General features: G+C 45.9%; 1 protein-coding gene across 1 annotated transcript in view; it reads left to right on the top strand.

The window, feature by feature from the left end:
- The window catches only part of ASS1 (argininosuccinate synthase 1), an 82,963-nt gene that overhangs the window by 24,246 nt on the left and 34,329 nt on the right, over positions 1-24,388 (top strand). The window contains exons 5-9 of the mRNA XM_020973549.2: positions 3,816-3,872; positions 6,362-6,436; positions 14,869-14,939; positions 15,345-15,375; positions 22,888-22,978. Of these exons, the coding sequence (XP_020829208.1) occupies positions 3,816-3,872; positions 6,362-6,436; positions 14,869-14,939; positions 15,345-15,375; positions 22,888-22,978 (325 nt within the window). The remainder of the gene's footprint in view (positions 1-3,815; positions 3,873-6,361; positions 6,437-14,868; positions 14,940-15,344; positions 15,376-22,887; positions 22,979-24,388) is intronic.

Below are 24,388 nucleotides of genomic sequence, written 5' to 3'. Positions count from 1 at the left end.
TCATACTGGAAAAACATGTTTGATTTCTCTAAGAGTACACTGGCTTAGAAATAGATCAATGGCCTCATGGAGGCAGCACAACATCCTGCTATCAGCCTTGAACAGAACCTTAGTGGAATCAAGCCAGCCTCTGGATCTGTCTAATGTTGAGATGGAGACCTTCTAGGACTTTTAGTTCCATGGGAAAAATTATTTCCTAGCGGGACGATGGAAATTTTGGGGAAAATGGAAATTTCCCCAAGATGATTTCTTAGTGTCTTTTACTGAGCTAAAGTTGGAATGTGCATTATGAGTTTGTGTTCCAAAAGCTCACCTTGGCAAAAGGGATTATGTTTAGTGTTTTTATAGGTGAGAGGGCTCAGAAAAATAGTGGAAAGACTCATGGGGGGAATTTTTTCTTTTGTTTCCCTAGTTTTTTGGAAAATGCACTCCCAAAAGATTTTGCACCCTGAAGATTTTCCCAGCCTTTTCTGGATCTTCTGATTTTCATCTGGGTTTTTATAGCCTAGATTGTAGGCCAGTCTGTTGAAGTTTGTTGGTCATTCAAATGTCAAGTACCATAAGAAGTTTGACCCACCCTTGGATTGAATTGTAACCTTGGGCACTTCTCTCTGGGTCTCAGTTTCCCAATCTGTAAAAATGAGGCAGTTGAACTAGATGAGCTTAGATATCTTTTACCAAATCAAATCAACAAGTCTATAGTGAGCTGCGTGTCCTTACATGCTTTGGGGAAGCCTAGGAGAGTGAAAGATGTAGCCCTATACCAAAGAGATAACGTAATGATGATATATTTTATTGTTCTGGACCTATGTTTCTATTTCCACAGGGAACTCCTTGTTTGGTAACTTTTTCCGCTGGTGCTTATCAACAGATGTGTAACTTACAGTCTTAGGGAGATGTCTGGAGGCCCTGAGAGGTTAAACAATTTGCTTTTGGTCATGTACCCAGAATGTATCAGATGCAAGGCTTGAATCCAGGTCTTTCTGAGGCCAAGGCCAACCCTGTATCCACTCCACCTCACTGTTTCTTACTCACACTTACAGAGTGCTTTAAAGTCTACAAAGTGCTCTCTTCATATGTCGTTGTTGTTCAGCCATTTTTAGTCATATCCAACTCTTTGTGACCTCATTTGGGATTTTCTTGGCAGAGATACTGGAGTTTTACAGATGAGGAAACTGAGACAAATAGGGTTAAGTGACTTGCCCAGGGTCACAGAGCTAGCATCTGGGACCAGATTTGTACTTAGGAAGATGAGTCTTCCTGACTCCAGGCCCAATGCTCTATCTGCTGCTCACCTAACTGCTCCTTCCTCATATTCAGTAGATATTGTGTCATTAGTCCCATTTTACAGATGAGGAGAGATAAAGTAATGTACATGATCATATACCTAATATAGGGAAGAATCAGGATCTGAACTTGGATTTCTTGTTTCCAAGTCCAGTGTTGTTGTTGTTGTTTTCTAAACTACACCAAACGACCTCTCTCTACACATACGAAACCATCAGTGAGCAGACACTAGTGTGTGTGGTCAGATTACAAGTGCTCTAATTCAGAGGGAAGATATCTCATTCTGGTCTAAAGATTGCAGCGCTTTCTCCATTGGAAAAGTCTTCATGGAGGCTGAGCTGGCTCTTGAAAAGATGGAAAGGAAGACATCTCAGGTAGAGGGAGCAGAGATGTCAGAGGACACCTTCTACATCGGTCCTCTTCTGCTTATGCCCTCCTCCCCCAATGTTCATTTGGATTTATGTATATGGCATTTCCCCAAATAGATGCAAACTGCCCAAGGACAAGCCCTGCTGTGTTTGCATCTTTGCACCTCTGCATCCCGGGGCCTAGCACAGAGCCTAGCACACAGTGAGCACTTACTAAACGCTTGGTGATTGGATGATGATGGATTGATGAGTTCTTTGAGGTCATTTCCTGTGTCTTCCCTTTTAGCCCCCTCTTCATCTAGCCCTGGGCTGAACAAGAAACAGGAAGCATAGGTCAGGTCTCAGGAGCCCTCAAGAAGAAGGGAACAAATGAATGAATGAACATGGAGGGGTCGGGTACAGTGAAGAGACCAGCCGGCCTGGAAGGGGCAGAGGGTTGGTCTCTGGGGAAGAGATGGCGCGGATGGCCCGGATGGTGGTGCGATGGCCCGGATCAAAGGGGCCTGAAATTCCACACAGTGGGAGAGGCAGAGAAGAGCTGAGGGCCTCCTTCCTCCCCTCACCAGCTTGGCAGGTGTAGACCTTCTCAGTCCAGGCCCCTAAATGAGCAGAGGGGACACATGCTTCTCTTCCCCTCATCCCCTCTCAGCCAAGGGTTCAATTTTCAACCCACGTAGGGTCTCCCAGCCAGGACAATTTGGGGACTGGATCTGACCTAGCCTGTACCAACGTGGCCTTGCAGCACAGTGCGATAGTGAGGCTCAAACCTCTATTACCGAGCCGCCTGACACAATACCCAGAAAATAACATGTTATTCCTGCTGAAGCCTTGCTGCGCTCCATGCAGTTTTCACAGTAGGTGGAAGGCCTCTCTGTTATTTCCGCAGCATATATGTCTCCCTACAGGGAGGTAACTGTTTGCAGAGGGAGGCGATATTAAAAGAAGGAAGGGGATGGTCAGCAACCAGGCAGCCATCTTCTCTTTGGTGCCTGGAGGAGTGGCACAAGAAGAGAAGAGAAGAAACGCCTCCTTCCCTTCAGGGTCTCCCTGGTGTAGAACCCCAAAAGATGTTGTAGGGGATACAGTTTTGGGCATCAAGGGTGCTCCTTGAAGCTCAGCACCAAAGGATGGTGTGGTGAGGCAGAAAGAGTTCCTGCACCATATTCAGGAGACCTGGGTTCTATTGTCCACTCTTGTCATTAATTCTTTATGTGACATTGGACAAGTCACTCCCATCCCTGGCCCCAGATTCATCATCTATAAAGTGAGGATGTTGGATAAGGACCCTTCCAGTCCTGACATTCATAGGGTCATGGGACTGGAGATGGGAACCTTAGGGATCATCTAGTCCAACCTTCTCATTTTACAGATGAGGAAACTGAGACTGAGAGAAGTTAAAGGACTTGCACAAAGTCACCCAGTGAGTTGAAGGCAGAGTCAGGAATCAAACACAGGTCTTCTGATTCTGTCGAATATTCTTGCCATCATAGCATGCTGCCTTCCTACCACCATGTGTCTGTTGAAATTGTCTGAAGTACAAGGAACATAGATTCATGATATCAGAATATTAGAGCAGAAAGAGCCCCCAAAGACCATCTGACACCCCCACCCCGCCATGTTGTAGATAAACTTAAGAGCCAGAGAAGGTAAATGACGTGATCTGAGGTCCCTTCCAGCTCTGCCATTCTGTGCTCTACATGTTAAGAGCTAGTTCTCCATGTCCAGCTCTAGTATTCTGCCTGCTGAGGCACCTCCCAGCTCTGATCCTCTACGATTTTTAAAGATTCACATATACTGCATCAGTAAGCAGAACTAACAAAGGACCAGGACTTATTGATTCCTGATCTCTTTTGTACTTTCTGTTGGCCATGAGCATCTCTGGGCCTGAAGGGATGAGCAGGAAATAGTCATAACTCAAGGCAGCATCCCAGGCCCACGGGGGTAGTACTCTTGTACTAACTAGGACTAGAAGAACTCCAGGTGGATGCTAGGTCTTGGATCTGAGCCGGGATCCCTAAGACATGAAGACTTAAGCCCTAGAAGGGAAAGTAGGGTTGAATTAGATTGGTACACTATCCCCTTCTTCTCACCCACCCCATCAGGTCTTGCTTAGAGGTCCTTTTGACTCACTACTGATTGTTGCTTTTCTTTGTGTTTCAGGGGAATGACCAGATCCGGTTTGAGCTCACCTGCTACTCCTTGGCCCCTCAGATTAAGGTGAGTCATCTGGTGCCCAAGACCCTTTGGGGTGTTGGTGGTATCAAGGGTCCTGAAAGGCAGGGCATGTGGACCCTGGGAGACCTCACTAGCAGCAGATATCTTAGTGTGTGTAGGATGCCTTGTAAACTTTAGGTTTCTGTATAAATGTTTGCCCTTGTTATTATCATTGTAGGCATAGAGATACAGTGTGCTTTAGTGGCTAGGGAGCTGCCAGCCTCAGAGTCAGGAAGACCTAGGTTCATGTCCCACTTCTGTCCATATGACCTTGGGCAAGTCACTTAACTTCTCGATGTTCACCCTAAATCCTCAAATACTCTAAGTTGCAAAACATTTGCTGCTCAGCCTTGATGGGGAAGGTATTTCCTGACTGGGAATTTCTAGAACTGAAAAATAAAATAAATTGAAACAGGCATAGATTTTATGGCACTCGGCCTGCGTCACAAAATTTACCCCTGCAACAGGCAGGAGCCCATCTTCACATCACCATCTCTTCCAGGCAAGTGAGTCTGGACTCCCACTGGAGTTAAGGATGGTTGAGATGCCAGTCCTCTGTTCTCTTTTCAAACTCCTTGGCTTATGTCATCTGTCCTAATGACAGTGGTGGAGATGATGGGAGGGTTGTATAGACTTTCTCCTCCAATCCCTTTCCTGTGGAGGTACACCCAAACCTCCGCACTGACACCAACTTCCACTGCTAATACTGACTGCCAACCAAGGAAGAGATAAGTGAGGAAATACCAATATCTCATGGCATCAATGATTCTAGTCTTTCTGGAGGTCAGAGGTGACTGAGTAGAGAGGTGAGGGGATTGTATTTCTCTGTTTGCTCCAGGGATAAAAAATGAACTGGGCTACTTCTCAGTCTCCCCAACTTTTCTTTCAAAGATCTCAGGTCCATGATAAACTCACCTGACCCTCAACTCCCCCATAAACTGCTACACTCACCCAATCCCTGGCTTCAATTTCCTTATCTGCAATGTATAGATAATAAGAGCGCCACTTCCCAGGGCTGTTGTGAGGATCAGTGAGGTAATACTGATAGAGTGCTTTGCAAACCTTAAAGCACTATCTAAATGCTAGCTATTATTACCTATTATTATTAGCAAAGGGGGGGTAGGTATATAATAGTGAATGGAGGGATTCTTTCTATCACAATCCCACTCTGATGCCTTTTTGTCCTTGTTAATGTTTAATCTTGTTGTCAGTGACTTGGAAGAAAGCATAGATGGAATACTTACATTGACGGATGTTGACAGATGACACTAGGCTAGGAGGGATAGTTAACACTTTGGATGACAGTCAAGCTCTATAAGGATCTCAGTTCCCTAGAATGATGGGCTAACTCGTATAAGATGAAATCTAATAGTGATATATTGCATATTTATACACCTGCATGTTTATGTATAACATATACAATGCACATACATATTCTATGTAATGTATATATCAATACGGGTTCCAAAATTAACTTCAAAAATCAAGGCTGGGGGACATGTAGCATCTCATGGAAAAAAGATTCAAGGTGGGGAAGGGTTGGTAGACGCAAATTCAAAATGAGTCTGTGGTGTGCCATGGAAGCCAGAGAAGTAGATGAGATTCAAGGCTACTTTATGGGAAGTCAATCCAGAATGAAGGAGGAGACAGTTCTGGCAGCCTCTGCCCTGATCAGACCACACCCAGAGCACCACATTCTAAGAATGTTTACTAACTTGAGGGGGTCCAGAGGACTTGGGGAGGAGGCACAAGATCATGATGTGGGGTTCAGTTGAAGGAACTGGAAGTGTTCAGCCAGAAGAGAAGGTTGAGGGGAAACTTGATGGGCTTCTTTCTGGTACTGGAAAGGGTATTCTGTGCAAAAGGGATTAGACCTATTCTGCTTGGCCCCAGAGGGCAGTATTAGGAATGAAGGGCAGAAGAAAGTCGCAGAGAGGCAGCTTGTGGTTAATTGTAAGGACCGACTTCCAAACACTCAGAGCTATTCAAAAGTGGACCCGGGTTTCACACCCCATGAGATAGTAAGGTCTCCATCTCTGGAGTATCTCATAGAAAGAGATTCTATCAGGGTTGGCGGAGTGTGTGGAAGTCAACTTTCACAAACCAGCTTTCTTGATATTGACAGCATTTGCCTTTCAGGAGGTTTATGAGTGAAGAGGGCCTAACTGAGCCCTCCTTTGAACCTAGGAGGCTTTGTCCTGGAGTAATGACAGCGCTGGTCGAGCTGCCCAGTAACTCCAATGCCCCAGTAAAACAAACCCATGCACAAACATGGCTGCCAGGAGTGATAGCTTCTCTGGGGTGGTGTTCCCATTCCCACTCTTCCTAACCCTGTGGCACCCAGAGCCTACAACTGCTGGTCTAAGCCCTTGATTAGATCTCTTGTCCCGCCATCTAGGGTACCAGGGCAGTACTGGCAGACACTGGTAGATCTCCTGATCTAGCTCCTGTTTTCTCCCATCACTGGAGTCTGATTCCCATCTTTCTTCCAGGTCATAGCTCCCTGGAGGATGCCTGAATTCTACAATAGGTTCAAAGGACGCAACGACCTGATGGAGTATGCCAAGGTATGGTGCTTTGGCTCTTGGCCTTGACCTTCCTTCTGCTCCTTGTCCCTTGTACTCCCTTAAATTACAGCCTTTCCTAAATAGCCACCTCCAGGTGGCTTCCCCATCTGAATCAGAGTAAGAATGGGGAGGGGGGAATGTTGCTTTGGATCCTGCTAAGAGCCATCATTCCCCTGCGAGGGCCTCAGAGTCCACAGCCTCTTGATTCCCATGAGTTGGGGGATCAGACTCACCCCCCACCCCCACCCCCTGTCATGTGGCAGCTCTCCCACTGGGCCAGCTCCACAGATGTACTCTGAACGGGCTCTGGCCCTTTGTCTATTTCCCACTTCTCAGCAGGCCTTGTTGCAGAAAGCCAAAAGGGTGCTCTTCCTAATCTTTCTCTTGTTCCTGGGGGAATGACGGCTCAGCACCGTGTGTGCCGTCTCAGCAGTGTTGTTGGGGGTGGGAGGGAACTTGGGGGGTGAGAATGCTTTCTGCAAAGGGCCGTAATTACCTAGAATTTAATTGTCAGCCGCTTTTTCCAAGGGAACAGGTAGTGGCTCAAAGGGGCAATGTCAGACAAAGGCAAAAAACACTGTGCCTTTGTCGTCCTTCCCTTTTGAAGTACAAGTTGCAATAAAACATATTAAAAGTTTTGCATCAGGATCCTTAGCCGCTCTCCAGGGTACCTTTCTTTTTAGCAACTTGATGGCAGCGCTTGACAAACAGCTTCAATCAATCAGAGAGGAAAAAAAGCTACATGGTGCATAGACCAGAAAATTGCTTCAGTTTTTAAATAGCAGTCAGAAACCCAGGCTGTGAAATATTCCTGCAGCCAAGGTGCTGAGTCGGAGGGGATGCTCTGCGTGGAGTTGCTGCTACCGCCCTGCCGGCAGCATCCCATTAAGACCTGGAGAGCCGTGTGCGAAGGATCGTCTCCACCATCTGTTGTTTTATCATTAAGAGGGGAGTTTACAAGAGCAATCCCATATGTTGCCAAACAAACTGTCAAATAGCAGAGTTATCAAGAGAGCCCAGGTTTTGTGTATGTGTGTGTATGTGTGTGTGTGTGTGTGGTTGTGTGTGTGTGTGTGTGTGTGTATTTCCCCCTGGCTTCTCAGGGATATAGAAAAGGAAACCTGTGCCTTTCTTTAAGAAAAACAGACTGGACACCCCCAGGTCTCATGTAAAAGGAGGGCTTGGGTCTGTCCAAGTTTTTTCCTTTTAAGCCCCAAACATTTCTGATTCTCTCAATGGAGACCAATCTAAGAAGAGTTGTCTTCCCTCCTCAGGTTTGGAGAGGAAAGAGAACTCTCTGCAGCAAGGTGTTTACCTTAGTATTTTTCCTAAATGCCATTTTAAAATGAGGAAATGGAGGCATTCATCAGGAGAACTACAATCTCTCTCACCAAATAGAGAAGCGGAGAGTCATAACTGAGCCCAAAGGGAAATCATAGGGAGTGATTCAGCGCTTCCTGGAGGGTTGGAAACTAGCGTCCAAGAAGCCACCAGTGAAATTGACCAGCATAGACTCATTGTCCAGACCCAGTGCTCAGCATGCAATAGACATCAGCAAGGAAGAAAATCAATGGGGCTTTTAAAATTCTCATCTTTCAGGGCTCATAAATAACCAAAGTCCAAAGGTGATATTTGAGACTTGTAAAACAAAACAAAACAGAACATTTGCTTCCTCTATCCAAAAATCCATCATCTACTTCCCAGGGGGAAAAACACTTATATATTTATATATGTGTAAGTATATATTTTTGCTACTGTCTCTAAAACTAAAAAACAAAACAAAATGACTCAAAAAAATTTAAGGTAGTCAGAAAACAACTACAATTCTAATTCTCTTGCCTTATTGCCCAGGTTTGATTTGGGCAGGGGGGTGAGGGGAATTATAGAACTGTGGGTTACAGGGGAGAACAATTTTGGTCTTAGTGTTTAGTATTTTCATTTTATCCTATCCACTCCCCTGGAACCTGCCAAAACAAGTCCCTGCTTCCTTCCTCCTTATTACATTGAAACAAACATTTCGTGTTTCAATGTTGGTGCAGACATTTTGCGCTAACCTCCTTTTGTGCCCAGTACCGGAGACCTTTGGTCTGGGAAAAAGTAGGAGGGAAAGAGTTGGAGAAATTAGCTTTTAAGAAACAACATCTCAATTTCTGCAGCACTTAAAAATTTATTGCTCTCTTTTGTTTTGAAATTCACCTCCTGGATTTCCTAAAATGTGAACTACTCCCCTCTCCCCTTCTCAGAGAGCTATCCTTTATAACAAAGAATAAAAAAGAGAAAACCAACACATTGGCAGTACTAACCAAAACATCAGCTAGGTCTGACATCATGTGCAGTGTTTTATACCCATACCACCTCTGCAAAGAAGAAAGGGATGTTCTTCACTTCTTCAGAAGAAAGGGATCTTCTTTATTTTGAAACAACCTTAAAAATGTTCGCTACCCCAGGCTAAATAGCAATCTGCCAGCTAGGGACAGTAGTAGAAAATACTCTTTGGCCTGTACTTCTCAAGGGGCAGGTGTACTGCCAAGTAGTATATACTCTTGTTTGCCTGTATAGCTTACATCGGTCAATCGACTAGCATTTATTGAGTACCTACTGTGTGTCGGGGGTTATACTGAACACTGGGAATACAAAGATGAAAATGAAATAATCCTTGCCTTCAAAGAACTACAGTCTATGTCGGGAGAACATATGTAGTTTCATACAAAATAGATAGAAGGTAGTTTGGGGAGGATAGTACTAAAAGCTGTGGGGATCAGGAAAGCCTTTGTGTAAAAGGAGGCACTTGAAACTGAACCTTGAAGAAGACTAAGGAGTCTAAGAGGTGGAAGGGAAGAATGAGTGCATTCCAGGCAGGAGTTAAAGTCAGTTCAAAAGTCCAGAGATGAGAGATGGAGCATCATGCGGGAGACATAGTAAGAAGGCTGGTTTAGTCAGATAATAATATATATGAGGGGAAGGAATATGTACATAAGAAATATTTAAAAGCCAACTTTATTTCTATTCTGCTGTATGTTCTTTTTTAAAGTGAATTCTCTAATCTTTTCAAAATGTAAAAACAAGGAAGAGTTTAGTTCATTTAAAAACTTTAAAAATTTCCTCTAGTTCCATAAGTACAAATTTTCTTAGGTTTGGGAAGAGGAGAGTGAATGATGAAAACTTGTCATGGTTATATATACACCCAGCATGGTGCCCTCTTGAATGGGACTTGGAAGACCTGAGTTTTGAGTCCTGGCTCTTGGGTAAGCTATTTGCCTTCTCAGAAACTCAGTTTCCCTATGTGTAGACATTTCATAGGTTGTATTGTAATGATGTATCTTTAGTAACCTCCACTATAGTCCTCATTTAATAAGAGTGTGGGGGTGACCCTGGGCTCTTAAAGGCTGTTTCTCCAGCAGCTACTTCCAAGTTGCAAAGGTTCTGAGTATAGGGATGGTTTGTTTTACGTTGATCACAAAAAAATCCCAGCTAGGTTTAGAAAGGCTCATCACCACATTTTGGCCACAAAATGATGAATTTTTTTAGCCTTAGCAATTCATTAAGATGATTTCCTAAGGCATGAAGGTGTTGAGGTCTTTGTGTATAGAGTTGGTACCCACATCAGAATCCTGAAGTGATGGATTCTGGGCATGGTATTACTGCACCTAGTGTCTAAACTGTGACTATATCATTAGATGTACAAAGGAGTATCACTTTCCCCTCTTCAAAAGAATTCCCATAGGATCATAGATTTAGAACTTCTAAGAAAACTCAAAAACTCTCTAGACTAATCCCCTTATTTTACAGATGAAGAAATATGACCTAAGGAGCTTGCCCAGGGTCACATAGCTAGTACATATTAGAGCTAGTATTCAAAACCAGGTCCTCCAACACACTTATGTCACACTCTGTTCCAAGGAGGCTGCCATATCTCCGAACAGTCTCTCAGGGTGTTGTCTCCATGGCCTGCAGCCTGTTCTTCTGAATGTTCTCAGTGATGGGAAATCTCTGCCCTTTTAAGGGTGAACTTGATTTTGGGAAACAACCCAAAGCAATTTGGAGCCAAGTGTGGGGAAGTGTTGAGTGATCGAGGCTGGGTCATAGTCTTGGACTTGATGGAGAGCGAGGGCCCTTCTAACTCCGACATTCTGTGATTCTGGTTAGCACATCTAATTCCCCAAAGCGTTTCCATGTGCGGTCCCAGCATGAATAAATGTTTGGCCTCCCCAGGGAACAGCTTGAATGAGAAGGAGGCTTATTTGGATGTGTAACTTCTTGTTTATCTTTCAATCAGCCTCATCTCTCGTGTCATATCTAGTATGAGTCTTGATATCGTGAGGACCACTCAGATATGTTCTGCAGAAACAAGGTGCTTAAAACACGTTTGTAGAATGTTATATACATGTGACCAGCTAAAGATTAAGTGGCTTAGTGTAGTGCCTGGAACATAGTAGGAGCTTAAATGCTTATCGACTGACTGACTAGTGCACATGCAACTCCAGAGTGCTGGAATTTGAATCTGGAAGACTTGGGATCAGATCCCAGCTCTAAGGCTTGATAGCTTTTGTGATCATAGGCAAAACACATAACTCTTCTGATCCTCATTTTCTTCATCTGTCAGATGGGCTACTATAGCATTTGTATCTCCTACTTCAAAGGGTTGTTGTGAAACTCCAATGAGATATTATATGTAAAGCACTTTGTAAACTTTAAAGTGCCATTGATCATCATTCTTATTATGTTTTAGCATATATTTTGCATATAAATAGGTTCACATCCAATCCTTGCAAAGGACTCTGTGCCATCTGGGTGATTTGGGATGGGTGTGTGTGTGTGTGTGTGTGTGTGTGAAGAGAAAAGTTTGGGAAGGAGTCAATGAGGCTGCTCTTAGTGGGGGAGGGGAGAGGAGGGGAGTGGAGCAAGCCGAGAGCAGAGAGCATTACCTCGGGGCTCACCCTGTGCTCATGATTACAGCCCATTCAGGATAAACAAAGGGGAGCATTAATTGGCTAACCAGCTCTTGAAAGCTAATGGAGCGAGCAAGCAAGCGTGGTGTGGCTGCCAGAGTGTGAACAGGGTCCTCTCTGTCAAGTCCGAGCAGAAGCTTCCTGACCCAGGGGCTGAGAGACAGAAAGAGACAGAGAGGGAGTGGGAGGTAGAGAGAAAGAGAGAAGAGAGAGAGAGAGAGAGAGAGAGAGAGAGAGAGAGAGAGAGAGAGAGAGAGAGAGAGAGAGAGAAGAAAGAACCAGAGCAGAAAGACAGGAGAGGAAAGAGATGGAGAAGAAAAAAAGAGAAGGGAAAAGATCAAGGAGAGATGGAGAAGGAGAGGGAGGGAAAAGGAGAGAGGATGTGTCTATACTTGTGTGGGCATGTTTGAGGATCAGTGAAATGTGGATGTGACTTTTATGGAAACCTTTGAGTGGGAGCATGAAGGAAGTTGAGCCATCATTTCAGAAATTGAGGTTGGGCCAAAAGGGGAGGTCAGCAGGTTTGTAGGACGCCTTGGAGGTGAAGGGGTGAAGGGGATAAAGCTGTTGCTTCAGGAGCATTCTAATTGACAATGGACTTAGGGCTATCTTGTGCAGTAGCTTTGCCCAGTGGGAAGAAGACTGATTCAGAGTCAAGAAGCCTACATTCCAGTCCTTGTCCACTAAATCTTTGTGTGGCTTTGGGCAAATCATTTTCCCTCTCTGAGCATCAGTTTCCTCATGAGGGAAAGTAAATGAAATCTAAGGTCCTTAGCATTCCACAGTGCCTTCTCCAATGTTCTGTGAAGGAAAGGCACTGCCCCAGCCATCCCATGTGGCTCTGGCTCATCTCCTGTCCATCCCCCAAATTTCGTCCTATATTCACTAGGTTCTCAGGCAAAAATAACTCTCAGACTTGGTGGTGGTACCTGTTCTACTCATTGTACATTTAATTTGAAAAAAATTAAAAGTAATTCTTTCTGGAGACCTGGTTTAAAGCAAACCAAGGACGATCCAGTTCTTCAGAGACTGGCATCTGAATCAGACAGGATGATATAAGGAAAAGAACATTGGAGTCGGGGAACCTTGGTTCAGGTTGCGGCTCTGCTCCCTATGTGACCTTGGACAAGTCACCTAACCTCTGTAGGACTCAGTTTCCTCATCTATAAAATGAAGGGATTGGGCTAGATGCCTTTAAGATCCCTTCTAACTCTTTAAGTCACTTCCCTTCTTTGAACCCCAGTTTCCCTATCTGTAAAATGGAGATAATTATATCATGTGACCTAATGTACAGAGTTGTTTTGAAGAATATTTTTGTAAACTGATGTGATACAGTGGGAAGAATACTGACCTGGAGTTGGGAAACCCGGGTTCAAATCCCTCCTATGACGCTTACTGTGTGGTTTTGGGTAAGTCACTTTAAGTTCCCTGGGCCTCAGCTTCTTCATCTGTAAAATGAGAAGATTGGACTAGAAGATCCCTGAGGCATTTTCCATCTCTAAGTGTATGATCCTCTAGTGTATTAGTTATAATGATTAATCATCATCATCATCATCATCATCATCATCATCATCATCATCACAGCCTGACCTCTTCCAAATGGCTTCATAATCAAAGCAGAGTTTTTTCCTAGCCATGTCCGAAGCCATTGAGGCAGCCAAGGGGAGTTTGGGAAGGCATGGGTCACGTTTTCCTTCGCTGCTTTGATACTTGCCCAGTACTCAAGATGTATCTATTTTTCCCAATTACTCAGGGCCCCTGAATCCATCCTGTCATGTCATAATGTCACAACTTGTAGTGTGATTAAATAACTAAGTTCAACCATGACCTTAGAATGAGAGTCATAGAAAGCTTGGAAGGAGCCCCAGAAATCATCTAGTCTAATGTCATTCTATAGAGGATGAGACTGAGACCCAAAGGTAACACTTCTGGGAGGAGAGGTGGATGTCTTCATGTAGTGGAAGATCTATCCCAAAGAAGAATTAGTCTTGTTCTGCTCGGTCCCCGAGGGCAGTGAGTGGTCCCAGGAGTAATGAATGGACAGAAATTACAGGAAGGCTCCAAGCAGAGGTTAAATGATGATGCCTTGTCAGGGGTGCTGTTAAAGGGGTTGCTACTGCTCAGGTAGAGTTTGAACAGGGAGACCTCTGAGGTTCCTTCCTGTTCAGACTCTATGCTGTTTTGGCATGTACCTTGCTCAATTTCTAGCCTTGTTGGATTGCATTACATTGACAGCAAATCCACCTTGCAGGTTTCCTGACTCATAATCAAGTGCCTTTTTCACTGCTCAGGTCTATATTTGTTGATTCAGGGTGAAAAAGGACACAGAAAAAGGACCAGAGTGGGCTATGCATGACTAGGGAGGCAGTAGAGATGATTGGTTAAATTCAGGAGTCTAATTCAACAAGCATTTATTAAGCACCCTTTTTGTGCAAGGTGAAAGGAGTGTCCACACTATGAGTCCTCTATACCAGTGAAATCAGATGTCTAGACCAGTGCCCATATCCTAGGCACTGGGGATAAAAAGGTAAAGGGAAAACAATGCCCCCCCGAAACTCCCATTGTACTGAAATGTTGGTGAAGAGCAGATGCCATCACTGATTCCAGAAATATTAGGGGATGGGAAGAAAATGTCTAAGAGTAGCAAAGCCAACTGGAGAGATGATTGATATTTTCCCACTGATCCTGTTTTGGGCTTCAGACTCTCTGCTTGAGTAGTTCAGGGAGGAAGATCTTTGAAACCTCCTCTTTCCAAACCTTTCATGGTATCTTCCTTTCCCAGTCAGTCCCTTTCAGCAGCTAGGTGGCACAGTGGGTGCTGAGCCTAGAATCTAGAGGACTCAAGTTCAAATCCTGCCTCTGACACTTACAGTGCTTACCTCCCAGGGTAGTATAAAGCACTTTATAAGCCTTAAGGAACTATCTCAATAACATCTCTTATTCTTTATCTGTATCCCTTGTATTTCTGTTCTCTTAATGGCCTTTCAGTCCACGTGGAGAATGTGGAATCCCAAAAGCTTAGAGCTGGGAAGGACCTCAGATATTATCAAGTCCAAGTTCAAATTTTACATTTTGGAAAACTGAGGTCTAAGACTGGGGAAAAGACTTGTGTTGGGTCAGCCAGGTAGTTAGCCAACATCTTCTGATGAAGGCCTCCTGACTGCAGATCCCCTCTTTCCACTAGCCATGGAGTCTCCCACCCAATGTGGGAAACCGCTCTGCAGCATCTCCAATGTATCATCTTGGTGAGAACACTCTTCTAGTGGCATCTCAAGAGGGAGAGCCAGGAGAAGTGTAGCCCTGATCTTCGGTGCTAGTTGTCCTTACGTAGGGCAGGTGTAGGTCAGTCTTCTGACTTAGAGTCTTATACAGTTGGGCCAGGGGTGCCTGTTGACTTGGATATATGACAACTGGTGATATTGTGATATTGCCACACTGGTTTCATCAAGCAGTCATGTTTGGGTCTTGTGTTTCCTTCCACAGCAACATGGGATCCCAGTTCCAGTCACCCCCAAGAACCCATGGAGCATGGATGAGAACCTTATGCACATCAGGTAGGAGGAAAGACCCTCGTGGAGAAGGATGATTTGGAAATCTAGTCTTGAGGTTCCATAGTCAATGGACATCCTCCATTGAGAGGGGACAGGTCAAAGGCATCCCCAGAGCAGGATATGCACTGAGTATAACTGTCTCCCAGCTTTCATAGAAAACCCACATTCTGCATCCTGCCTGCCTAGAGATACCTGCTAGCTCATTTCCTAGTCCTAGGGCCAATTCAAGCCCAGGCTATGGCAGACCCAAACGATGTCCCAAGCTAGGCTGGCAACTGTCATCAAAATGAGAGCTCTGCCCAAGGGCAGAGGGGCAGATTGGGCCTCTTTCTTCTGATTTCTTGGGGGAAAATGTTCCCTCCCTTGTGACTTTCTTCTCTCTGGTTTTGTCTCCTCCTTCTCCTGCAGCTACGAGGCCGGAATTCTGGAGAACCCCAAGGTAATTTATCATTTCCTTTGCGCTGTCCGTCTTTGGGGGCCGCTCTCCAGCCGATGCTGTGATGTATTTGTAGCCTAATTTGAAATTTCACAGGGGGCTGGGTGTGGGGCTGGGGCCAGGCCCTGCCTGTGTTCCTCACCCCTCCCCACCTCCCCCTCTCTGGGATGGGTTTGAAGGTCTCCTTCTCTCTCTCTCTTTTTTTCTAATTGCTGCCGGGATGAATAGGGGAAGGAATTATTTCAGGGCAACACAGAAGGAAAAAATGTCATCGTGAGACAATAAAGAGGCAATTAGACAGATGAGACACTTGTGGGGAGCGGGGGAGTCCTGGGCCCACCAGCTTTCAGGGCAGGTCTGGAGTGATTGTATGAGGGGCCAGCGGGGGAGGTGTTGGGGGGTAGCGCCTTGGGCTCATTTATCTGAGTCTTCTTCCAACACCAAGCTGATGGCCCGCTGCCCTCTCTTCCGAGCTCTCAGCCTGGGATCTCTCTGCTCGCTCAGCCCTGTTTGAAGCTGAGGATTTCTCTCCCCGGGGTGTTTCTCTTTTTGTCTGCCCTCTCCCCACCCCACCCCCATTCTCCCTGCCCCAATGTTGGGGGCGGTGTGTGTAGGACTTAGGGTGGGAAGGAGATAGATTTATCATGGGAATAGAAGCTTCCTTTGTCCTCAGGCCCTCCTCTGGCACCTTCTGGCCAAGGGTGTCTGTATTCCACTGCTCTGCATGACACCTCAGGCTTTTTGGGAGAGGCTTGTTGAAAGAAGCATCTGGGGACAGCTGCCAGGAAGGCCACCAGGACTGAAAGTCTAAAAAGGCCAGTGGGGCATAGGCCCAGCACTCTGGGAGTTTGCTCTGACCAGGTTTCTGGACTTTGAAGGTGGTTTGTGGTTTTTTATTCTTCAGTTGTTTCCGTTGTGTCTGACTCTTCATGACCCCATTTGGGATTTTCTCGGCAGAGATACTCAATTTCCTTCTTCAGCTCATTTTACAGATGATGAAAGTGAGGCAAGCAGGGTTAAGTGACTTGCCCAGGATCACACAGCTAGTAAGTGTCTGAGGCCAGATTTGAACTCAGAAAGATGAGTCTTCCTGACTCCAGGCCTGGTGCTCTATCTACTTCGCCACCTAGCTGGTTTGTGGTAGTGCTTCCCAAAGGGCTATGGGGGGCTTGATCCAAGCCTGGTGGTATAAACATCAACTAGACTGAATTCACTTGACCTTTAGGGTAGTGAACAGTTCTTTCCCAAGTAGCATCTGGCCTGCTTGATGGTATCTGCACCACTTCCCTTCCCAAGAATGGGGCAGACCTGCAAGTCATGGCAGGAGGGGAAGAGAAAGGAAGAAAATAAGCATTGACGTGCCACCTATGATGTGCCAAGCACTGAGCTAAGTACTTTTACAAATGTTATCTCATTTGATGCCCACCACAACCCTAGGAGGTAGGTGCTATTATTGTCCCTATTTTATAGTTAAGAAAACTGTGGAAAATAGAGGTTAAGTGACTTGCCTAGGGTTGCACTGCTGGTGAGCGCCTGAGGCCAGAGTTTAACTGAGGGCTTCCTGACTCCAGGCCCAGGCTTCTAATCCATTGTATCACCAGCTACTCCCAGGAGCACTTGGATGAGGGCAGGAGGGCTGGGAAGTAAAACTGGGACGCTTCAAGGAGGGAAACGTTTTCAGGACCAGGCTTTCCCGCCCATGGAGTACATTCCACCAACTGGCCTCAGTACAGAGATTCTACACAATGGGTGGATGCTAAGATAAAGCCTTTGTGGTCTGATCTGTGGAAATGGGATGTATCCCTCAGCCTCCATATAGACATTCCCTTGTGAACCTTCTGTGTGTTCCCATAGCTCTTTTCATGTGGCTGCTTTGTGGGCAGCTCCCCTGAGCAGCCCCTGGTTGATGCCCTGACCTCCTTCCCTTCCCCCATTCCCATCCCTACCTCCCACTCTGGAATCGAGGTACGTAGCTCATTAGTGGTGAGCCCACCCTCCCTGGAGCCTAATCAGGCCGCATGGTACTGCTGCCTGCTGGCCTGAGTATTTCCAGTTCATGCTCTGTTGGCCCCACGACACTTAGGCAGGCCACCGCTAATTATTTAGTCAGTCAAGGGGAAGGCAGGGAGGCCAGAGGGGTGTAGGCCTGCCAAAGGGTGAGTGGAGAAGGGAAACACAGGAAGAGGAGAGAAGAGGGGGAAGAAAGGGAAACTGCATCATAGAATTGTTATAATTTGGTAATAATCTGTGGAGACAGACCCAGATAGGCCTAGGTAACTGAGGGGGAATTTGTCCCTGAGAAAAATGGGGGGGGGTACATTTGCAGATAAATTCTGAACCCTTGACTGTGAGCCCTTTCTCTTCTCATGCCTCCCTTACCTTTGGTGCAGGCTACAGGAAAAGAGAGGGATTTAGAGAGAGAGAAGGGACTTCAGAGTTGATCTAATCCAATCTCTTCCTTTTAATGAATGAGGAAACTGAGACCTAGGGTAGTTAAAGTGACTTACCTAAGGTCACATAGATAGTAACAACTAGGGTTTGAATCCAGGTCCTCAAACTCCCAAATCTCACCACAGTCTCTCCCAGCCTCAGTTTCCCTATATATAAAATAGGGGAATTGGCTCCTCTCTTTCAGTTCTAACATTCTGTAATTCTCTCTTGGAGGGCTGGATAAAGGCCTCTTCACGATAACTCCCGTTTCCCCTTGGGAGTAGACAGTAAATCCAATCTGGGGAATCCTGGTGAAAACAGTATCTCCTATCCCATCCCTATGGGCGTTTCTTGCTTAGAAGTATCAGGAAGATACTGCCTGGAGAGGGCAACAGGAGGGGATTAGGTGTGGATCAGGACAAGGCACATCTGTGACTTTGCTTAGGACCCCTCCCCCCAAGGAAATGTGTGAGTTCTTTTGCTTATGCCTGGATAGCAGTACCCCCACCTAGTACAGGGGAACAAGGGGGTGAATATGGAAGCACTAGGGGCCAGGCTGAGAGGTGACCCAGTATTCTGGCAAGGGGGCTGTAGTCTCTGAGACCATAACGCTAGCAAGCCCTGGTTCCCTGGCTGTGTTGGAGGAAAGTGGGCCCTCCATAGGCCCTCACACACAGAGCCTTTCCCGGCTTCTGACAGCATTCTGCCTTTGTGGCAGCCTGGAGAAAGGCATTGGTGGGGGCCGCACGGCCCAGGGCCTCTTCCCTTTGGGGGACCCCAGCATCCCTTGCTAAGCTGGCCACCAAAGCGGGGCTTATGGAAAGGGAGCTGAGGGGTAACTGCTCTCTATTCCCCCCACCCCCCAAAAGCCCTGAGATCTGCCAAAGGGAGGATTTGAAGGCAGATGGTTGAGCCATTTTCTGCCTCTGTGAGGGCTGATTGAAGAGCAATGAGGCATCTAATGCGGAGAAAGATAGAAATTTACTTGCCTTAACTTCATATGGCACACACTGAAAGAGTTCATTCAGTCCCCGGGCACAACAATGTCTGATGGATGAATAAACCATTTGCAGCATCGATCATAGCCCTACATCATGGTTTACTTCATGGGCCATTTGCTTCCAATTTCTTCTTCTCTCGGCCTGTTTCGTGCTTTCTTTCTCTCTCTCTCCTCTCTCTTTTTTTCCACACTTTCTTCCCTTCACCCCCCTCCCAAAAAAGATGACATTGCAGGACTTGCCCCCCTACTGGGATGGATAAATAGATGGCATTGATACCCTGCAACAAACTATTTGTCATTTGAACTGGACTTTTAGAAAGGAGAGTAAAAGAGACCAAAACATACTCACTCACTCACACACACACACACACACACACACACACACACACACACACACACACACACACGACTGTGGCAGAACTCAAGGCAAATGGCATTTTATTCCTATTTAGTTATTTTATTTAATAGGGGCTTTCAGACTCAGGTTAGGAAATTGGAAGCTGCCTGATGCTGACTTTCAATGTTTAGTAAAGAGTTTGTAATCCTTGGTATCCTCCCTCTTCTCTGCAGCCCTGAGCCCCCCTCCTCTCTCTTTTTGCATGCAAAGTTTTTCATTATCTTGAACATTTTTCTCTGCTGAGTTAGTAAGTATGATCAGGGAGGCCAGGGCACACAAAACTGAAATCTACGGGTCACACAGTTTGTGTGTGCACGGCATCGAGTGTTTGGGGATGCGCTGGTTAAAGGGAGGGAGAAGGATGGACCGGAAGCTGTGGCAGATCAGGCTAAAATTGTGTTGCTGTAGCTCCAAGGAGCTACCTGTCTTGGGGGTGGGGAGGGGAAACTGGTGGAAGGTGGGCTGCTGCGCTATGTTCTTGTTTGCTGAGAAGAATGAATGTGAGCACAGAGAATGGCCTAGGCAGCACCCCACCCTCCATGAAAAGGTCATCGAGACCCTCCACTGCTCCCTCACTCCTACTGAGAGTTTTTGCAGGTGGCCTATGAGAAACTAGCTTGCTGGTTGGTCCTTGCCGTTGCTGGGCTTACGAACAGGCAAGGTGGGTAGTCACCTAGGATGCAAATGCAGAGGGAGCATGATATGGAATGCTCCTCAACGTGGCTTTGTGACGGAGCTAGCCAGTGCCCCTCTCCTTGACCCAAGAGGAATTATTTTGTGGTGCCAGATTGTATGGGTTATGTGGGAAAGGCTTAATGTTTCCAGTGGACACACAGGGGCTACACTTTTTAGACTATGCCCAGGCCTGGTTGTGATGGGAGGAACTTTGGGTATGGAATCCTGGCTTTGTTCTTTACTACCTACATGGCTTTGGACAACTAATTTAGCCTCTCTGGGCATCAAATGGATTGGGCAGCATGATCTCTAAGGTCCCCAACTACCCTAAATACTACAATTCTAGGCAATGGGGTTAAGTGACTTGCCCAGGGTCACACAGCTAGTAAGTGTCAAGTGTCTGAGGCCAGATTTGAACTCAGGTCCTCCTGACTCCAGGGCCGGCGCTCCATCCACTGCACCACCTAGCTGCCCCAATACTACAATTCTTATTGTGTAGCTTCCCTTTCTCTCTCATGGCCTCTCTCTGGCCCTCATTATTATCACCATCAAACTCTCCCCTGCTATGTGAGTGAGGGCTATGAGGCTGTCGGCTGCATGGGAAACTAATGAGAGATGGGGAAAGAAAGAATGTTGCAAAAGCCAAATCCATTTTCTTGGCTTCTGTCCTTTGTAGATACCTTGGGATATGCCCTCAGTAAGACGGGAATGGAGAGAGACACAAGGTTGTATGAAGATAGATTCAGAGTTGGGAAGCAGGTCAGCTAGCCCAATCCCCTCATTTTACATATGAGGAAACTGAGGCTCAGAGGTGAAGAGACTTGCTGAAGATCACATAGGCAATAAACAGTAAGAGCCAGGATGTGTCCTCTGACTGCATCCATCACTCTTCCCCTATCCCCTGCTCTAGCATTAGAACTCAGGGAAAGAGAAAGGGAGTCTATGGAGTGCAGGAGTCTCCACCAGCGGTCATTGGCCTCACCCTGTTTCCTTGCTCAGCTCTGTAGAGTTCAGTGCCCTGGAGAACAGTGGGGTAAGGTTCTTATGGAGAATCCAAGGACTAAAACATTAGCAGTTAACAGAAAACACTCTGTCCAGGCATCATTTGTTGGTGGCCTCCAAATTACCTCGATCTTGTGATGCTTATGGAAAGGGCAGGCCATGGACAATGGTGTGGTAGAATGGACACAGCACTGGCCTGCAAGTCAGGAGACCCAGGTTCAAGTCTAGCTTTTCCACTAAACTGAGTGATTTTAGGCATTTCATTAATTTTTGTGCCTGAATTTCCTCATCTATAATCGGGAGAAAATAATCTATGCCTTGACAACATCAGATCTATTTCAAAGACCAAAAAAAAAAAATTAAGGATGGGAATGTTCCTTGAAGGAGTTATTGTTAATAGTGGTATTATGGTGGGGGGAGACTATTGCTTAATAGAGATTCATAGGATGTTAGAACTAGAAGAAACTTCGGAGATTCCAGGAAGAATGTTGGATTTGGAGCGAAAGAAACTGGCTTCAGATCTTGGCTCTGCCATTTGTATGACTTTAGGCAGTCGTGTAACCTTTGTGGGTCTCTAATTCCTCCCATGCAAAATGAGGGGATTAGGCTAGATGATCTCTCCCAGCTCTAATCTGTGATTCTGTGATCTGTCCGATGTCTCCTTTTACCTACGAGGAGACTGCAGCCAAGAGAAGGGAACTGGCTTGGCCAGGGACATACATACAGCAGATTAGCAAAGACAGTTGGACTGAGATGGAAGCCCAGGTATCCTGACTCTGGGTCTGAGGCTTTTCCCTTCCATTATACCATAAAGAGGACAATCCGGATTTGTCACTGACTCTAGGTTTGGAGACCCATCCTCCTCTGAGCCTCCATCCCTTCATCTTAAAAAATAAATGGTTAAACTAAGGTCCCTTCCAGCTTTAAATCTAGGATCCTGCCCTAAATTACAAAACAATCCAAAGCTAACGTACAAGATCTGAACCCACGAGAAACAGGCAAAGAGCCTTTGTCAGGGAGCATACTGAAAGAGCGAGGATGGAAAATGTTGAAAAATCAGTCTTCCCATTCCCTCGGTGCTGCACACTCCTTCTACTGCCCCAACATGCCAAGTGGCCTCAGTCTTAAAGATTTTGCCCCTGGCCTCCACGTCTGGCAGTCACTTGGAGCTGGGGCATCCTGAGGCGTGAGCTAATTGCAAGAGTGTGCTTGTAACAGGCCGTCACTGCCGCTGCAGCCGGTGCTTAAGGGAGATGAGAGGCCCCTTTTCTACAAGTCCGGAAAAAATATACATAAAGGTTGATGTGTTTTCAAATGGGTTTTTCTTTTGTTCCTCCCTTTTCCCCCGTGAGTATTAACCTCAGGGACACTGCGGAAGAGTACAGCTTGTTGGAGCACCTGCTGGGGTCACGCTTAGTCATTAGCTTTTCGGTCAGTGCAGAATAAACCCTGATTCTAGGCTGAAGTGGAGAGGGGGAGAGGAATGAGGGAGAGAGAAAGAAGAGGAGACAGAGACAGAGAGAAGGGGGGGGAGAGTATATGTGTTTGCATGTGTGCACACATATGCCTGTCCCTCTCTTCTGGAAAGTATGTACATGCCTCACTCCTTCCAAGTCACACTTTTTTCCTGCCTGACTAGCTCTTCCACAGCTATTCCATCTCCAGCTGTGGGGGCGTCAAAGAAGAAGATGAGATCAAGTTGAGGGGAAAAATTGTCTGATTTCTTTAGTCCATTGTTCCCAGGCCCCTAGAAAGTGGTGACGCACTGTGCAGTGATAGTGTGGGCCCACAGGGCCTGTTGGTCAGTGCCAGCCAGAGTGGGCTTGGGGTAAGAATTGAACTGTCTACTTCCTGCCTGTGGTCTGACTTGAGGGTCTCCTTATCCCAGAGGCTAACTTTAGGGCCAAAAGAGGGAAGGGAGGGAAGGGGAGCAGGGTATGTTCTGAGCCTGGGAAGTGTCAGGTAGCTCTGAGACCTTTGTCCATCCTCTGTGTTTCTCTTCTGTCCTTAGAGCCAAGCCCCTCCTGGCCTCTACACAAAGACCCAGGACCCTGCAAAGGCTCCCAACAGCCCAGATGTCTTAGAGATTCAGTTCAAGAGAGGTATGTCTCCAACTTTGACTCTACAAACCCTTCAGGCTTGATACATTCCAATCAACTCCTTTGCCATTCCTGAGGAAAACATTGCTTCTTCTCTCCCCTGGCTTTCTGAAAGTCATAGTTCAGGAGAGGTCTTTCACGGAAAATTGTTTTTCCCCATGTCTGTTTTACTTGACATTTGAAGTCATATATGTTATAAAGGAGAGAAGCAATTTCCTCAGCTGCTTCCTGCGAGCCCAAACCAAACTGAACTCTTCCCTGCTGTGCTTCTAACCAGTCTTCACTAATTAGTACGGCATAATTTTAAAGGACCGGTTCCCTCTTTAGTCAATCAACAAACGCTTCTTCCTTCCTGACGTGCCGGCTGAATCCCAGCAACACAAATGGCTTGAGAGCCACCAGAGGCAGGCATTATCCCCAAAACAACTGGTGTTGTTTTGTGTTGGGGGTGCAGGGCCATAAGAAACACAGTCCTTGCACTTGAGGAGAGAGAGAACAAAAATGTAAAAAAGATAAGTAGGAACAAGGTAGTGTGTGATAAAGGCCCAAAGAATAATACGGAGGGTAGCTCTACAGGAGTTTGGAGGAGAGAGGCATTACTGACTTAGGGAAAGTGGTACTTGAACTTCCTGTTGAATTGGTAAGTGGGACTTAAATTAATAGAGAGGAGAGAGAAAGGCATCCAAGGAAGTTTCTTGAGCAAAGGCTCAGGGGTGGAAATTTTAGTGGCAGATCTGAGGGCACATAAATAGTCCACTTTGGCTAGAATGTAGGTCTTCCTTCACTAAGGGAGAAGGTCAGAGGGTAGGCTAGGTTCAAGTTATAAATGACTTTGAATGCTTAGCCCCAGCCTATTCCTTCTCTTTTGGACAGTAGAAAATCCTTGAAAGTTTTTGAGTATGGGAGAGATTTGATCAAAGACTCAAAGACCTGGAATTAAATCCTGTTTCTGACACTAGCTATGTGACCATGGACAAATCACTTAACCTCAGTTTCCTCATCTGTAAAAATTAAAGGGTTGGACTAGCAGCCCTTAAGGTCCTGTAAGTCCCTTCTGCCTGTGTGTCTTAGGACTGTGTTTTGTATTGGAGCAGGAAAAAAATCTAAAACTGGGAAGAATAGTGATTCAGTAATCCAGGAGAGAGTTGATAAAGGCAGTTCTTGCTCTGGCCTTCAGTTCACTGGACTCTCAAGACCATCAGTCCTTTTCCAGTAAGGGTGAGAAGGGATAGGCATGGCACAGCGAAAATAGTGCCAATAATATGTAAAGTGATTTGCAAACCCTCAAACACTTTATAAATATTAGCTATTAATGATTATTCTGAGTCAGAAGATGTGGCTTGAAATTCTGGCTCTACTACTTAACTACCTGTGTAATCTTGGACAAGTCACACATCCCTCTCTCTAGGACTC

The sequence above is a fragment of the Phascolarctos cinereus genome, unplaced genomic scaffold, assembly GCF_003287225.1.
Source record: "Phascolarctos cinereus isolate Bilbo 61053 unplaced genomic scaffold, phaCin_HiC Scaffold_2;HRSCAF=192, whole genome shotgun sequence".
In the NCBI taxonomy this organism is placed as follows: domain Eukaryota; kingdom Metazoa; phylum Chordata; class Mammalia; order Diprotodontia; family Phascolarctidae; genus Phascolarctos; species Phascolarctos cinereus.
Note: the sequence above shows the minus strand (reverse complement) of the source record. Positions and strands in the feature narration are given on the sequence as shown.